This window comes from Periplaneta americana, chromosome 5 (assembly GCF_040183065.1).
Source record: "Periplaneta americana isolate PAMFEO1 chromosome 5, P.americana_PAMFEO1_priV1, whole genome shotgun sequence".
Taxonomy (NCBI): Eukaryota; Metazoa; Arthropoda; class Insecta; order Blattodea; family Blattidae; genus Periplaneta; species Periplaneta americana.
The window spans coordinates 99,207,362-99,223,994 of record NC_091121.1 but is presented as its reverse complement, the minus strand read 5'-3'; the positions used below and the strand labels follow the sequence as shown (position 1 = coordinate 99,223,994).

Here is a 16,633-nt window from a genome sequence, read left to right as displayed (position 1 = left end):
TACAAAGCAAACTATTCAATAAATAAGGACATAAAGTTGTGGGAACTGTGATATATGTTGCTATAATTACGATTCGCGTTGTGACTTTGATGGAGTGTACATCGAAATCTATGAAAGGCAAATTTTTATATTAAACATCATGATGGAAACAACTTCAGCAATTTTTACTTTAATTTGTGCTCTGGAAATAGAAATGTGCATAATTGTTATAAATGTTAACACCTGACATTTTGTACAATTAACAATTTATATTATAAGAAAAGTGAAGATTAAATTTTGAAAACACTCACTCTAACAATTCTTAAATAACTATATTTCCTTCATAGAATTTCTGGATTTCTACAAGACAGGTTTATTTTATAATAGATACTCAATGTGTTTTATTCCATTTACCTTCCTGAGCTTAACAGAATATTCTGTCAAAACTTACACCAATGCGTTGCACAATAATTTATACATGTTTAGAAGCTATATACAATTTGTAACAATGAAAACCTCTCATCTAATTTACCTTCCCCAGCTTAACAGAATTTCAATCAACATCTTTTGAATAAAAAAATACAAATTATTCTCGATTAAAGAAGAATATTTAAATATATATTTTCCATGTATAATAATTAATTTTCCTACTACAATCAGAAGCTGAGTCACATTTATTTATGACTTTCGAAAACTCACAAAAACTGAATTTAGGAATTCTGAAATAATGAAAAGAGGAGAAAATACGAAACTAGATAGTGTGTTCACTATAAATTCCTGTACCAATTTACAATGGGACGATGACAATCGACTAATTTGAACAGTTGAATCGTGAACTGCAGAAACACCGCATGTCCATTTGGATAATTTTTTTCAGGAGGCACAATAGCTGATTATCTTCAAAAGCGTTTGGTATTATGAAGTGACAATTTTTTTTAATAAAGCATAATAGTAAGTTCTAAAGTTTAACATACATGAACTCTATTTTCTTTAGTATTTTCTGGGAATAAAAAATCTGAATTGCCCGGACATGTAGGCTTTCTGTAATAACAATCATTGCACTTATTTAAACCAATTTTGGGTGATGAATACGGAGGAACATATTTTTTCTTATATAAATAACTTTAAAAGTATATTTAAATCACGAGATTGAAAAAAAAGTACACAAAAAACAGAGAAATGTAAAATTATAGGAATAACATATTTGATTCTTCAAATTCCTTTCCTATAAAAAAAAACAAAGAAAAATACTTTTTTCCCCCTAACAAAATTCCGCATGCCTTGGATCTGTGGTGTTCCTGCAATTCACTGTAACTTATTGTCGCCGTGAAATGTACACTGAGCACTGGGAGTGTGAAATTTCTGTAGACTACCACTTGAGAGGCCTATGTATGAACATTACAACCACATGAAAAATTTAATTTCAGGAAAAATGTGACTTGTGCGGTTTCTGCAATTCACGATTCAACTATAAAAAATATTAATTTTCAACTGTGCATAATATGAATGGATGTTTATGTTTGTCCTACGTCATAAAATCGAAGTAATAAATAATTAGTAATTTACTTATTTTATAAGAGTTGGTAGGCTTGACGATTTACACTAACACACTATCTAAACAATTATATAAAATATTTTACTTCCTTATTTCTGTAGATGAAAGCAGTCAAGAATTTCAAAACGTTATATAATTACAGGTCCCTATTAAAACATTATATAAATAGGGAAAACTAGAATACAGCCAGAATTAATTTATGAATAAAATTGAGTTAAATATAATTTCTAACATGTTCTCTAAATGAAACTATAATAATTATAATAATACCGACAAAATATAATTTATATTGACGTTTCTTTATCGAACAGCGTTTGGTGCTGGAGACGTGAATTTCAATTCTGACGAGATATCAAATGGAACTTGTGGTGGACAAGACTTACCGCGTTGCTTCCATTTTCCTTGTTACACTTCAAGTTCACCTCCTACGCCGTGTAGAAAGCAAACAAACTACCGCATAGTATCAACTATACGACTCCTAAGGCGAAACGTTCATAATATGATAATTAAGGAGTGGGAATTCCGCAGTTGGCGCCAATACAACTGTCGTCAGTCCTAGTCAGGCAGTTTGCCAGTACTGACATCATTCTACAGACGTATTACAAGAAATAGGTATTCACAGTTTATATCTTGATTCTCTGAATGCGACTCAACCATTCACAGACTAACTCAGCATTTACATTTTACGAACTTGCTTTTTGAATCCTAATAGAAATCAGCTTCACATTTCTTTTCATTACAATTATACAGAATACTTTTGATAAATCACGTCTGGTAATAAATATCTTGCATATACCACTCACTACTCCAAACACCTCTGCTTGTTATTTTTGCAGGTAAAACTTGGGATGATACTTACTTTAATGTGAACAATGGCATCACATTCATTAAAAATTGGTTTGATTCCAACATACTTGTGTTAAATCATTCTAAAACCACGGTCGTGCCATTTTCGTTAACATCTGTTCGTATGAAATCTCCTGATTCGCTCTTGTGCTTAAAAATTCATACATCCAATTGTTCTTCTAATAGTTGTAACTGTCCTATTCTAAATGAATCTCCTCAAGTTAAATATCTCGGAAAAATAATCGACCAACACTTACGTTGGGATAAACATGTTCTTTTTCTGTGCAACAGATTAAGAAAAATTATTCACTATTTTGTCAGCCTACGAAATTATTTGACTGCCCATACTTTACGACTGATTTAGCTCCCATTAGTACAAGCTATATTACAATACGGCATTATAGCTTGGGATAGTGCTTGTAATACCTTCCTCATGCCAATAACTCTGCTACAGAAACGAATAACAAATACATGCCTTAATAAACATCTTGATTATCCTTCAGAGCTGCTGCATTCAGAATTTAAAGTATTTGACTTCCATCAAATTGATAACAATGTATTACTGAATTTCGTACATAAAAACCGAAACATATTTAATTTATATTCACATAAATATAAAATCAAAAGATCAGACAACATATGCTTGACAGTTCCTAAATTTACTACGACTGTAGCATATAATCACAGTAGCAACTTCGGTCCAAGGCTTTATAACATGATAATAGATAAATTCCCAAATATACAATTTGCTAATGCTTCTTATTTCAAAACATCTATTAAAAATTGCTGTTAACAGAGAAAATTTAATGTTCAATTATTGTGATATGTCTTTTTTTCTTCTTCTTCTTTTCTTTTATTACTTTTTACTCTGTTATTCAATAAAATATTTTAACATTAAGTAATGAGGAATGCCCCCTGAGCACGAGTATGTAACTACTCTTTCGGGGGGTGCTAGAGAGTTCTTATATAAAAAAAATCAATATATATCTTTGTTCTGGCAATAAATTATTATTATTATTATTATTATTATTATTATTATTATTATTATTATTATTATTATTATTATTATGCACATCAATTTTCTAAATGAAGAGAAAAAAATTGATGTGCATAATAATAATAATAATAATAATAATAAATTATTATTATTCTAAAATCCCCCAAAATGGATTTAGGAAAGGCAGATCCTGTTCCGATTGTATTTTTACTATTAACCAGATATTTGAGAAACATAGAGAATATAATATACCAACTTTTATACTGTTTGTAGACCTTGAAAAGACCTTTGATAAAGTTAATAGAAATAAATTATGGAATATCATGAAACAGAAAGGAGTACCTCAACATTTAATAACTGCAATAAGAAGTTTGTATGTAGAAAACAAGATATTGGTTGAAACTGGAACGAGACATAAAAATGATATAACGGCAACCATAAATAGAGGTGTAAGACAGGGATGTCCACTTTCGCCTTCTCTCTTTAATGTTTATATTGACGATGCCATATTTCATTGGCAGACAAATTTAGATTCACATTTTAAAATAAAGGAACAAATATTAGATACGTTACTTTTTGCTGACGACCAGGTTCTCATTTCTAGCTCAGAAAATGATTTACAGAAGGCCACATTTCAACTAAGTAATATTCTTAAAAATTATAATCTTAATATATCTACAAAGAAAACTAAAGTTTTAGCTTTTAAAGGACCAGATACCTTACGAGCAAAAATTATTTTGGATGGGAAACCTATTGAGCAAGTAAATAATTTTAACTATCTAGGCTGTAATAGCTCCTATTTTAAGAAGGAAGATCTTTTTAATAAACTTAGTAAATTTAATTTCATATGTGGCACAATAAAGAGATCCCTGAAATACACTAGAAGAGAAACCAAACTAAAATTCTATAAGGTTATGGCTGTGCCTATATTGCTGTATGGTAGTGAATTTTGGACTTTAACCAAGAAAGAAGAAAAAACTATAGAAGCAGCTGAAATGAGGTTTTTACGTAGTGTAGCTGGTTGCACACTTTTGGATAGAAGGAAAAGTGAAGATATCAGGAATTAATTAAATATTTTTAAACTGATGGATAAAATAGAGCAATATAGGAACAATTGGAAGGAGCATGTTCAGAGTATGAAATCAGGCCGAATACCAAAAATCATTTTAGATTATAATCCAGAGGGTAGAAGAAGTGTTGGTAGGCCAAAGAAGAGATGGATACAACTTTTTAATTGAAATCTATGAGACCGGAACGGGCCTAAATGGCTTAAGCCGTGAAATGTTGATGATGATGATTTTCTAAATGTTTCCCCTGTACCATCTGCAGGAATTGGTACAAAGTCGGGTAATATTTAAAAAATAAACAAGAGAGAGAAAACGTTTAATGAAATTACTAACATCCAGGATCCTCTTTTCCTTTCTGAGAACTCGTGAACGACTGGTATGCGCACCACACAGACGAATACTGCTTTGGGGAAACCATGATGTCACACCACGATCTGTGTCTTCCTCACTTATTGGGACATTTTCAAAACTTCGGTTATTGTTGTGTTTAATTTTATAGGACGGAAATAAATTATATCTTTCAAGTATTGTCTTGGAATAATGGACTTTGCTGTCAACACTTTTAGTACCACGTAAGCTCAATTTGTTCACATAATTACGGGGGCCCACACCTGTGGAGTAACGGTCAGCGCGTCTAACCGCAAAACCAGGGAGGCCGGGTTTGAATCCCGGTCGGGGCAAGTTACCTGGTTGAGGTTTTTCCGGGGGTTTCCCCTCAACCCAATACGAGCAAATGCTGGGTAACTTTCGGTGCTGGACCCCGGACTCATTTCACCGGCATTACCACCATTTCATTCAGACGCTAAATAACTTAGATGTTGATACAGCGTCGTAAGATAAACCAATAAAATAAAATAAATAATTATGAGGCTTGGAAATCGCTTGGTCCTGACCTATATTCACGCAAAAATAAATAATAATTTATTTATTTATTCTTTTATTTCTTTTTTTACTATTGTTTATTGTGTTGTACAACAGCCAGAGGCCAATAACAATTCAGCATAAAGCATAATTACAATATGATAAAATCACAATAATAGTGCATAAGATAATTATTACACATAAAGACATTAATTAATTAACGACAATAAAGACATTGAATAGACGGAATAAAATGGATGATTAAAATACATAATAATAATGACAATTAAAAGTAATTGTAATTGAAAATGAAAGGATGCAATCATATAAATGAATAAACTACATGATATAAAAAATAACGAGAATAACATTATAATACATATTTGAACAAAAAAACATAAATTAAACTGATATAAAACTCCAAAAGTATATACTATAATTAAATGAATCCAAGTTAGTTCCATGCAAATTAACAAATTTTATACATCTGCAGACCGGAGAGAGAGATTTAGAATTACTATTGTAAAACATTTTATGAAATCTTAAACCCATAGCAGGAATCCGAAGACGGCAAATAAACCACAACAATTAAAATATTTGCAGTTAACCTCATATTTATAACCATCAGAATTAGGTAAACATCTATAAGAACACAAGGAAATCAATTTTCTTTTAATATTATCTAGCTTAGCCTAGTCAGTGGAAGTAATGGAGTTCCATACAACAGATGCATATTCAAGCTTGGATCTGACCAATGTATAGTATACGAGTAAAATTAATAAACACATAGGAGTAGAAATAGAATAAGTTATAGATTTAATAAAATTAGACCAAGCATTCTTAATGAATGTGTAAAAATATATTGCACATCATGATGGAAGTAGAATTTTTATAATCAAGTTAGATACCAAGATCTCTAATGCTATCTTTCCTAGTAATTATGATATTATTAAGAGAATTATTACATTTTTGGGAGGTAGTTTAATAATAATAATAATAATAATAATAATAATAATAATAATAATAATAATAATAATAATAATAATAATAATAATAATAATAAAAATAATAATAATAATAATAATAATAATAATAATAATAATAATTTAATTCATTTTAGCTGACAGAGTTAAGGCAGTAAGGCCTCCTCTTCCATTCAACCAGGAACAGGTATACATACATATAAATAAAGCTACAAGTTACAAAAACTACAAAAAAATGAGCTCAATAAAAATTACATGTATACATGAGCTCTCAATTAAACATTAAAAAAATCGTATATTATGAATTAAACAAGGAAATACACACTGAGTATCAAATTTAAACTAATATACAATAGGTTCTACATAGAAGGGTGATCCCAGAAGTAATGTACACTGCGCATGCGCTCCCATATCCATGGAAGTGCGTGGTTGTTATTTATTGCGTTAATAGTGAGAGTTATTCCGAACGGTTCTGTGCAAGTTGAGTTAAATTGCTTAAAAACTTGTTTCTGTATAAGCGATTGAAATGGACGACGAAAATCTGTCAGGTCACGTCACTGAGATCAAAGACTGAAATAGAAATTTTACGTTGACGCACGCCGTTGGAAATTTATGAATTGCTTCGAGAGAAGTGTGTGGTGACTCTACAATAGACCGTAGTACCGTTTCCCGATGGTCTCGGCAGGTCTTGGAAGGTCATATTACTACAGAAGTCAACAAACACACTGGAAGACTGAAATTATTACCGAAGTTCACTACAGAGGTAATTGTTGCCAATGTTTTGGAAGAAGACAGGCGGCTGGACATATGCATATATAACCCGTAGGAAACTGCGCCCAAAAATTCGCCAGAACCGACTACAGCTACTGGAGTCTGGTGTGCTGCTTCTCTACGATAATGCAAGGCCGCAAATCGCCGAGCCAGTGAATGCCGTATGACCGATAACAAGTGTGAAACACTCCCTCAGCCAGCCAACACTCCGGACATGAATCCACCCGACTATGATCTTTTCCTGAAAATGAAAAATTCACTTCTGGGTCAACTTCTTGCAATGTTAGAGGATCTAAATACAGCTGTGTTCCAACGCATGCGAGACCTAAACTTCTAAGGAGAATTTTATTAAGCGGCATCCAAAAGCTACCACAACGTTGGGAAGTTGTCATAACACAATTTTTAACGATCTTGGTGTAAGTGAATTGAAAAAAATAAAATACGTTCCAATGAAGTAAGTTTGTGCATTACTTCTGGGTTCACCCTTGTAAGTTAAAGTGTTAATATATTTAAAAATAATCGTAAAGAATACGAAGAAATTACAATGAGAATAAATAACACTGAACAACAAAAATTTTCCTCAAACTTAAAAAAAATGTGTCCCTTATAGTTTGGTGTGTGGTGAATCCGAAAATGCATCTCTTCGTATCATGTAAGGTTTTTAAGATATACTTTGATCTCACTTTTTGATAAGTGTTCCAGTAAACATCTGGCGCGGGTTGGAGGTTGTAAACGGAAACAAAAGCTAATATATCTTATGAATTTATGACCCATTTCCGGTTTCTTATGGTTGTTGGCATGTTCTTTTGTACTTCTAATAAACAGATATTGGTCCTTTCTATTCAGAAAATGTTATAACATTTCGAAGTGAGGTATATGCAATGAACAAATAAGGGTGTGGTTTTCAGTATTTAAAAGAAATAACATATATCAAAATATGATTAATTATTTATTCCGTCAATATGGCTTAAGCATTGAATTACATATGAAAGAAAATATTGATGTGTTACATCCTATTTAATCTTGATATTAAGGTTTCAGGTACAAGATATAAGTATCATCTAAAATCAATTACAATACAAAGTTTACATTTGAAAATGCCATGACTAGAATAAAATATGACATAGTGACAATATTATCTATACCAACATTAAATGTCCTGTCAAAATATTAAAAACAAATTTAATTTAAAACAATGTGAATTTGCTTAGCTATACAAATTAGATCCCCTTGTATGGTATCTCAAATGTAATGTGTTGTTGTCAATAAAATCAATAAAAATACTAAAAATATACAAAATTAAAACCTAATATTATCAAATGTGGAGTCATAAAAGCGTGTATAACTAATTTCGTAGAGCGATTGGAATTCTCGTTAAATGTTCAATGTTCAATTTGTTTTTAATATTTTGACTGGACATTTAATGTTGGTATAGATAATATTGTCAATATATCATATTTTCTTCTAGTCATGGCATTTTCAAATGTAAAATTTGTATTGTAATTGAATTTAGATGATACTTATATCTTGTACCTGAAGATGCCCCATTTGGGGCGAAAACGTTAGTATCAAGATTAAATAGGATGTAACACATCAATATTTTCTTTCATATGTAATACAATGCTTAAGCCATATTGACGGAATAAATAACTAATCATATTTTGATATATGTTATTAACACGAGGCTTAGCTGAAGATTTTCCAACATGAATTGTAAATTTAAAAGAAAGTTTACCAGTTTAAGTGAGGACAAATTAAAAGAGGGCATTTTCATCACTTAACAAATTCACAAAGATATGGCTGACTCTTTGAGGAAAAACTTTCTGTAATAGAAAAAATGGCATGGTGCGCTTTCAAAGATGTTTGAATTTCCTTGGAAATTCTAGGGAAGACAACTACATCGAACTTATCGAAACCATGTTAAATAGTGCTGCTTATGATTAGGTTTTCTCCGGAGCGGTTGTTTGCGCGCTTTCAATCGGAGACCTCCGGTTACCTCCGATTGCTGTCGCGCAGGTTGTATATGTGCTGTGGCGCAGACACACACTTTCCGCTGAGCATTCCTTTAATCGGATCAGATAGTGATTCGAGTCCGCTGACGTCCGCGTATCTTTTAAAATAAGTTGTAATTTGTTGTTGTTTATTCTCTCCTTTATGCTAATCTCTCTCTCTTTCTTCGGCTCTTTTTTTTCTTGTGTTGCTTAAAGTGCTAAGTTAGCCGACAGATTTTTTTTCTAGTTTTGAAATTCATAGTATATGTGGAAAGACGTATTAGTTTTAGGTCATTGATCAAATTAATAACATTCAATCTAAGTGCAAGACTAACGCAGAAGTGAAGCTTTTCAGTACCTAATGTAAACATTTATACTTTAATTCTCCTAGAAACTCTCGTTTAATCGCAATCATACTTTGTCAATTATTATTCTAATCGGTTTAGTTTAACGTAAAATATATTAATGGAGCTTCAGAATGGAACAAAAGAAACGTGGGCTATCAGTGGGATAAAGTTTACTGTCCAACATAATTTATTCAGATTCTTCACCGGGCAGGATTGTGATTATTGTGTTAAAGGGTGTCAGTATTTGAACTGCCTCTTCTAAAACGCGCCACTCTTGCTCTGTAATAAAAATATAAGTGGATATCAACTTAAGAAACATTTCGTAATAATATAATTACAATTATGCTTTAGTTTCATTCAGAAATATTTTTATCCAAACGTAAAATATAACTCAAGTTATCTAAACAGCAAAATATAACTCAAGTCGTCTTGTAAATATTTCATATATTTTTTATTACCTCGAAAGTTACGTTTCAGAGAAATTTCAAGACTTTTTCCTAGACTGTGAGCCTTTGGAAACAATAGCACTAAAACAATTTAAAAAGAAATCCTATCAAATGTTTTGCGTAATTGTTTTCATCAAGTTCGCGATTGTGCGATCGCTTCAAATGGCCTAACAAATTCGAAGTTCCACCACACTTAGAGTAAATTAGCCCACAAAGTTTACAGAATTTCCATGCGACGGATATCCGATTTGGTGCCATTTTATTCCACTCAACTACCGCAGTCCTTACGCGCCGGTCGTCCTTGAGCTAACTGTCGCTTCGCTCCGAACCACCACATCCCTCCGTATGTCCCCTGTTCCATCTAAGGTAGTACCGAAGATCACCGGTGGAGAGCTTTATTCGTAATCTCCGATTCCTCCGCGGTAGTAGTCACTCCGATGAGCAGCACTGATATTAAATACATATGAAAAATGAGGTGTAATATGTCTCTCAAATTACACTTTTACATTCTCATTTGGACTTCTTTCCTTCTAAACTTGGAGCGGTAAGCGACGAGCATGGGAAAAGATTTCATCAAGAAATATCTGAAATGTATAGGCGATATAAAGGAAGATCATCATCTAGCATGCTTGCAGACTATTGTTGGTTCCTTGTAAAAGACAGTCCCGGGTGTAGTTATAAACGAATGTCATCCAGAAAATTATTTTAAATGGTAAGTTCAAATTCCGATATTTTTCTCATTATACGCCTGAAATATTTTATTGTTCTTTTGCTTTTTGTGTTTTAAACTATATAACATCATTTTTATATCCAGTAGGTCTACAGAGTTTTCAAGTATTATGAGGCATTTTGAATCCATAGTATGTTGTAATTTTATCAGTAGCCGTGAAAAAAAAAATAAATAAAAAACTTTTTCATAATAAATTCAATTCACTTTCCCCAGAAAATGGTATGTGATGGTGCAATTTGAATTTAAAATTCAGATTTAGGGCACATATATTAGTAATATTCGCCTATTTTTATTTCGGAGCAAGACAAAAAGTAAATATTTGTCGTTCAGTGTAATTGAAGACTGGATATAAAAAAGGCTGTAGGCCTAAGTGCCAAACACACAAATCGTAGAAAACACACACACATATATATATATATATATATATATATATATATATATATATATATTTTTACAGACCCAGAAACAAAATACGGGCCTCCTGAATTTTAAAAGTTCCAGTTATAACATGTTTTCTGAGAAAGTAATACATAAGTATACAAAAGAGGATACAATAATATTAAATTTGAGGACCAAATGAGCAGAGTTCGTGTTCGGTGGTAGTTCAGATATATTTTTATGCTCGACCATGCCGAAATGTACTAATTACTCGTATACATCTGGTAGCAGTCCTTTAATGCATGTCATTAAAGTACACCTACTCATTAAAGTACAGATCTTCAGCCAATGATAACTCAGCTTACATGTGTTCAGCCAATGACAAGTCAGCTTTGTACCGTTATAAAACCGCAAGTATCGATTATTCTCGGATATGCAAACGAAAGAGAATTAGCGAAAAGTCACGGAGGCTGGAAATCCAATACTGTCGCAGAAGGTTATGTTTTGTTACTATAATAATTAGCGTTAATTGTAAATAATATTAAAATAAATTCAATTTGTCATCTCGTTTTTCAATGTCGAATTCAATAATCAAGGCTATAATATTATAATATTATCAAGTTTAACGGGACTACGTTAAGGTCAATGACATTATTGTTCCTCGGAAAAAAATCAATACTTTCGCGTCTGCGCACATCTCACAATCCACGACCTAGAACAAGGTCACTTCCGATCTTGTCAGATACAAATAAAATGTATACATCTGAATACCGGTAATTTCAAGTTAGAAATATGGTCGAGCATAAAAAGTCGTATGAAACTCGCCTATAATGGTAATTAAGAAGCTCGTATGAAAATTATGAAACTCGCTTGCGCTCGTTTCATAAATATCCATACTCGATTCTTAATTACTATCATTATAGGCTCGTTGCATAATGTACTATTATTATAATAGGAATAGAAAAATAAAATTAAATAGGAACTGAAATTAAAGTAACAGCTGCAATGAAATTACATAATATAATATTAACACAGAGAAGAAAAATATTGTACGTCAATCAAGTAGGATAATTATGAAAAAAAAGGAAATGATATATATATATATATATATATATATATATATATATTCCGAAATTATAAATTATAAAATACAGTACGATTATTTAGTCCTGACATTCGCTGGAGATGTGCGCCCGGGTCAGGCGAGTCCATTTAGTTACGCCAAGGGCTGTTTGGGTTAGTCACTCGCTTGCCTTCGGACCGATCGGATGTCACGCATGCGGTAAAGCGTTGTGTTTCCAGTACAAGCTGTACTGCATTCCTTTACCGATCGCTCGTCCTTATCTCTACTCCGGAGTTCTCCCCATTACTCCTATTACTTCCCCTCTTTCGCGTCGCTGAGCTGTCAGAACTAAATAATCGGTGTGTATTGTACTCCAATTTATTTCATATTAACACATTTGCATCTAGAACAACAAAAGTAATATTTTCTAAATAATGTTTTGAATGTTCCACTACAGAAGTACAAAGCTAAGGGATTAAAACATGCATTAGCGAAGAGGAAATACTTCGATACCGCCAAAGTAAGGCCAACAGAGTCTTCAGTAAATTTTGGTGTGATACAGTATACAACAACGCACCACAATTCATAAGGAAGGAAACAAATAATGAACAATACAGACAAGAAAATCACAACATTTGCACTTCTGTTTCTTTTTTGGTTTTGTACTGTACCTCGAAATTCCCTTACGCTTCTTCTCAGTCTCCTAGCAGTTACAAAGCTAAACACAAACATCAAAAGTGGTAGAAGAGCACAGTAGAAAAGAAAGTTGGTAATCACCATTACTTTTGTCGGGTACGGATCTTGTACGTCCAAGGAGCACAAGTATGTATACACTCCCATTACTAACACTGTTGGGAGTGATACTAACATTGCTAGCAGCCATATTGCCAAGATGTAGACTGCGAGATAGATGTTTGAAGTTTTTGAGCTGTAGCGGTGAAAGCTAGGCATGGTGATGAAGAAACGCTGGATACTAAGAGCAACCAAAGACAAGGCAGCGCCCGCTCTCAGTAACTGTCTAACTGCCATCTCTGTTCTACATCCAATTATCATCATCGGGTAACGGGGCTCATACGAACACAAGAACTGGAGAGGACCGCTGATTCCAATATTCAGGATGTCACAGATAGCGAGATTTAAGATCATGACGTTTGCTGGTTTTCTTATTTCTTCGCTACGAATGAACATAATAATAACGGCACCATTTAACAAGAAACCGACGACAATGTAGATTGAGTAGACAACAGGATCCACATGACTTGTAAAAATGTCCAGAGTTGTATACTGTTCTCCAGAATTTCCAACTTCAGAGGCATTTTTCTTATCAGTTGTTAAGGAAGAATGGTTATCTGCTTCACTAGCAGCAAGTAGTGACTGTGAAGAGAATTTTCACGATATGAGACAAAATTATAGCTCTAGCTGTGACTTATGTATTTATGACTAAGTAGCGAATCTGTGAGTTAAATATGAGTTCAAATTTGTCTTATAGTTATCCTTGTCGCACATATACAGAGTAGCTCACTTGACTCTTTCACCTCCGACAGCACGTGAAATATTTTATTTAACATACACAAATGTCGGCCGTCTCAGGTCGATGGCATTTAATTGTGTTTAAATTCGACAGGATCATGTCAGTAGATTTACAGGCATGTAAAAGAACTCCTGCGGGACAAAATTCCGGCACACCGGCGACGCTGATATAACCTCCGCAGTTGCAAGCGTCGTTAAATAAATCATACCTTTTAATTTTATACACAAATCGACAATTAGGCCTACAAGTTAAATTATTTCGAAGGGGATAACTGATACAAGAAAAATATTTTATGTACATGAAATAATTCTCAAGATATTACAGTCAAGTTTATTTTTTTATGGGAAACATATTATGTTTTGTATTTGAAATGTTGCCTTAGCTCTGTCTAATAACAACTGAATATTTTACCGATTATTTGAATGTCAACGATAAGAGTAAACTTAAACAATGTCTGACGCACCCTTTTTTATGTTTAATTCTTAATCTTGACGTAATTGAAGATGGAACGTACCCATATTACTGTACACTACCCAATACAACCCTTATTTCTTCATTTCTGTACTGGACAATTGAACGATAAGACATTGCGAGAAATCTGACTGCATATCGGAGATTTTTTTTTTTAGAATAACATTGTTTATTTTTTTTTTTTTTGTACTCTGTTTTTGTGTCTCACTTCACCATATGCAACATTTTCATAGTACTTAAATGTACAGTACATTGGATTGTCATTTAATTGACGCACATCTCTAACCACAATTGTCCTCCCTCTATTCGATCCTTGGTCAGACATTGCTTGTGTTTACTCATACCGGTGATATTCAGTCAGTAAAGTATCAGTTGTTAAGACAGAGCTAACGAAACATTTCAAATACAAAACATAGTTGGTTTCCATTAAAAAATAAAAGAAAGTTGACTGTAATATCTTGAAATTTATTTCATGTACAAAATAATACATTACGTGTATCAGATATAATTTAACTTGTAATTGTCGGTTTGTTGTATATACGAAATATTTCACACGCTATCGGAGGTGAACGAATTAAGTGAGCCACTCTCTATATGGATTATACCGCCACATTGAATGAAACAATACAATCAAACGTCAAAATTGTTCCGAATTCCAATTTTCCACCTCTCAAGTTCTCATTTTTCTAAATTATGTATGTATGTGTATATCCAATGCCTACTCCACTTGCGTGATTCGGGTTCCGCATATTGTGGATAGATGGCAGAACTGTGGCCAATTTTCCAGAGTCCGCGGAAATCCAGAGTAGCGCAATCAGCCAGTCGGCCGCCATTGTTTTTCCATTTCAACACGTTTGGGATAGGAACATTTAAAACAAAACTCAATTTAGCCAGAATCCGTGGCCATTAAAATTAAAAAAAAATTGACCAAATTTGGGCTACATTCAGTCCCTGTACAACTTTATATGGCAATAGCGCGCGCTGAAATAACAATAGCTAATTTGTCGCCATTCCCGGCGCAATAGATTGCGGTACTCTGGATATCTACGGACACTGTCATTTTCAAGTTGCACACCACTTCGGTGGGCCACGCTGTGCAGGACGTGTATCTGTGGAGAGTTATGTCGTGTAGTAGAGTCAGTATATATGTGTACGTGTTCGTGTAAGTGTGTGTAATGAATGGGTGAGGATGATGAACATGAGGAAGAGAGAAGGGGAAACCCGGTGCCGGCACATAGCCTACTGTCGAATAGTACGAAGGAGAACATCAGGCTTAAGGGTCCGTTCACAAGGTACGGCAATTTCTCGAAGCAAACATTTATTCGAATCGATTTTGTACGGAAGTTGTGCAAGCACTGTTCGATGTTTTCCCTGTGTAACTTAAATTTCAATTGTACAGGGAAAAAATCAAACCGTGTGTACACTGCTGTACGGATGAAATCGATTCGAATAAACGTCCGTTTCGAGAAATTCCCGCACCCCGTAAACGGGGTCTAACGTCCTCGTTCGACGGACGAATCACTATTAAGAGTGACATACTGTATGGCTTCTCTTGAAATGCACTGCGAAGAGATTTGGGATTTAACTAAGGCATATTGTTGTACAATATAATGATGAGAAGTTGTGCACTGCCGCCTCTCCTAGCTCCGAAGTAAAAATTTTACACGAAAATATTTGACCCCCGCCGGGAATCGAACCTGGGCCGGCTAGTATGGAGCTACAACAGAGCTAACTCGGCGGACTCATCTTTATAAATAAAAAAATTACAATTTCACCAAAGCAACTTCTTCTTTTTATTAAATACGCCTGAACTCTTTTCGATATTAAACTTTTGTGTTATGAATGTTCAATGTGAGACATAATTGCTTAATCTATGCTAATAATAAATCTGTAGCCGAAATTTTTCTGGTAATTTTCGATTTTCCAAAAATAATTGGTCCTAACATATATAATTAATCACCCTGAAACCGCAAATCTCTTTTTTGAAATTTTTGTTTGTATGTCTGTCTGTCTGTCTGTCTGTCTGTATGTTTGTTACCTTTTCACGCGATAATGGATGAACGGATTTCGATGAAAATTGGAATATAAATTAAGTTCGTTGTAACTTAGATTTTAGGCTATATGGCATTCAAAATAAGGGGGTTATCAGGGGGCCTGAATTAAATAAATCGAAATATCTCGCTTATTATTGGTTTTTGTGAAAAATGTTACATAACAAAAGTTTCTTTGAAAATAATTTTCGATAAGTTTTATTCCTTGAAAAATTTTGATAGGACTGATATTTAATGATGTAAATGAGTTTTAAAATTAAAATAACTGCCATCTAAGGCCGTGTAATGAATTAAGAAAAAAATGACTTCGTCTACTGTATAAGGGGCCTTGGACAGCAACAATCGAAAGCTATGAAAGATAGCCTATGAAGTAATATCGAAAGCTAAATTAACCGATTTGTATAATTAATTATTATTTCACCATTAGAAAGTGTAGTTTCTCTAGATGGACATAATGCTATAATGTTATTACAGTAACTTCTGATATAATATAATATAATATAATTATAATATAATTTAAGTTATTTGAAGGGTTCACAACCATAGTAGGCCAAGCGCCATTTACT

At 33.1% G+C, this 16,633-nt stretch overlaps 1 protein-coding gene across 4 annotated transcripts in view; it reads right to left on the bottom strand.

The window, feature by feature from the left end:
* The window catches only part of LOC138700043 (neuropeptide CCHamide-1 receptor-like), a 172,226-nt gene that overhangs the window by 146,322 nt on the left and 9,271 nt on the right, over positions 1–16,633 (bottom strand). Inside the window, exon 1 of one of the 4 annotated variants that reach the window (XR_011332156.1) lies at positions 1,918–2,039. The exons of 1 other annotated variant lie outside the window; for it this stretch is intronic. Coding sequence is in view for 1 of the 3 variants with exons in the window: in XM_069826336.1 (XP_069682437.1) it covers positions 12,393–13,388 (996 nt within the window). In the remaining 2 variants the exon portion in view is untranslated. Of the gene's footprint in view, positions 1–1,917; positions 2,040–11,054; positions 13,389–16,633 lie in introns of those variants that run through there. 2 more of the 4 variants (XR_011332154.1, XM_069826336.1) reach the window with 2 other exon arrangements.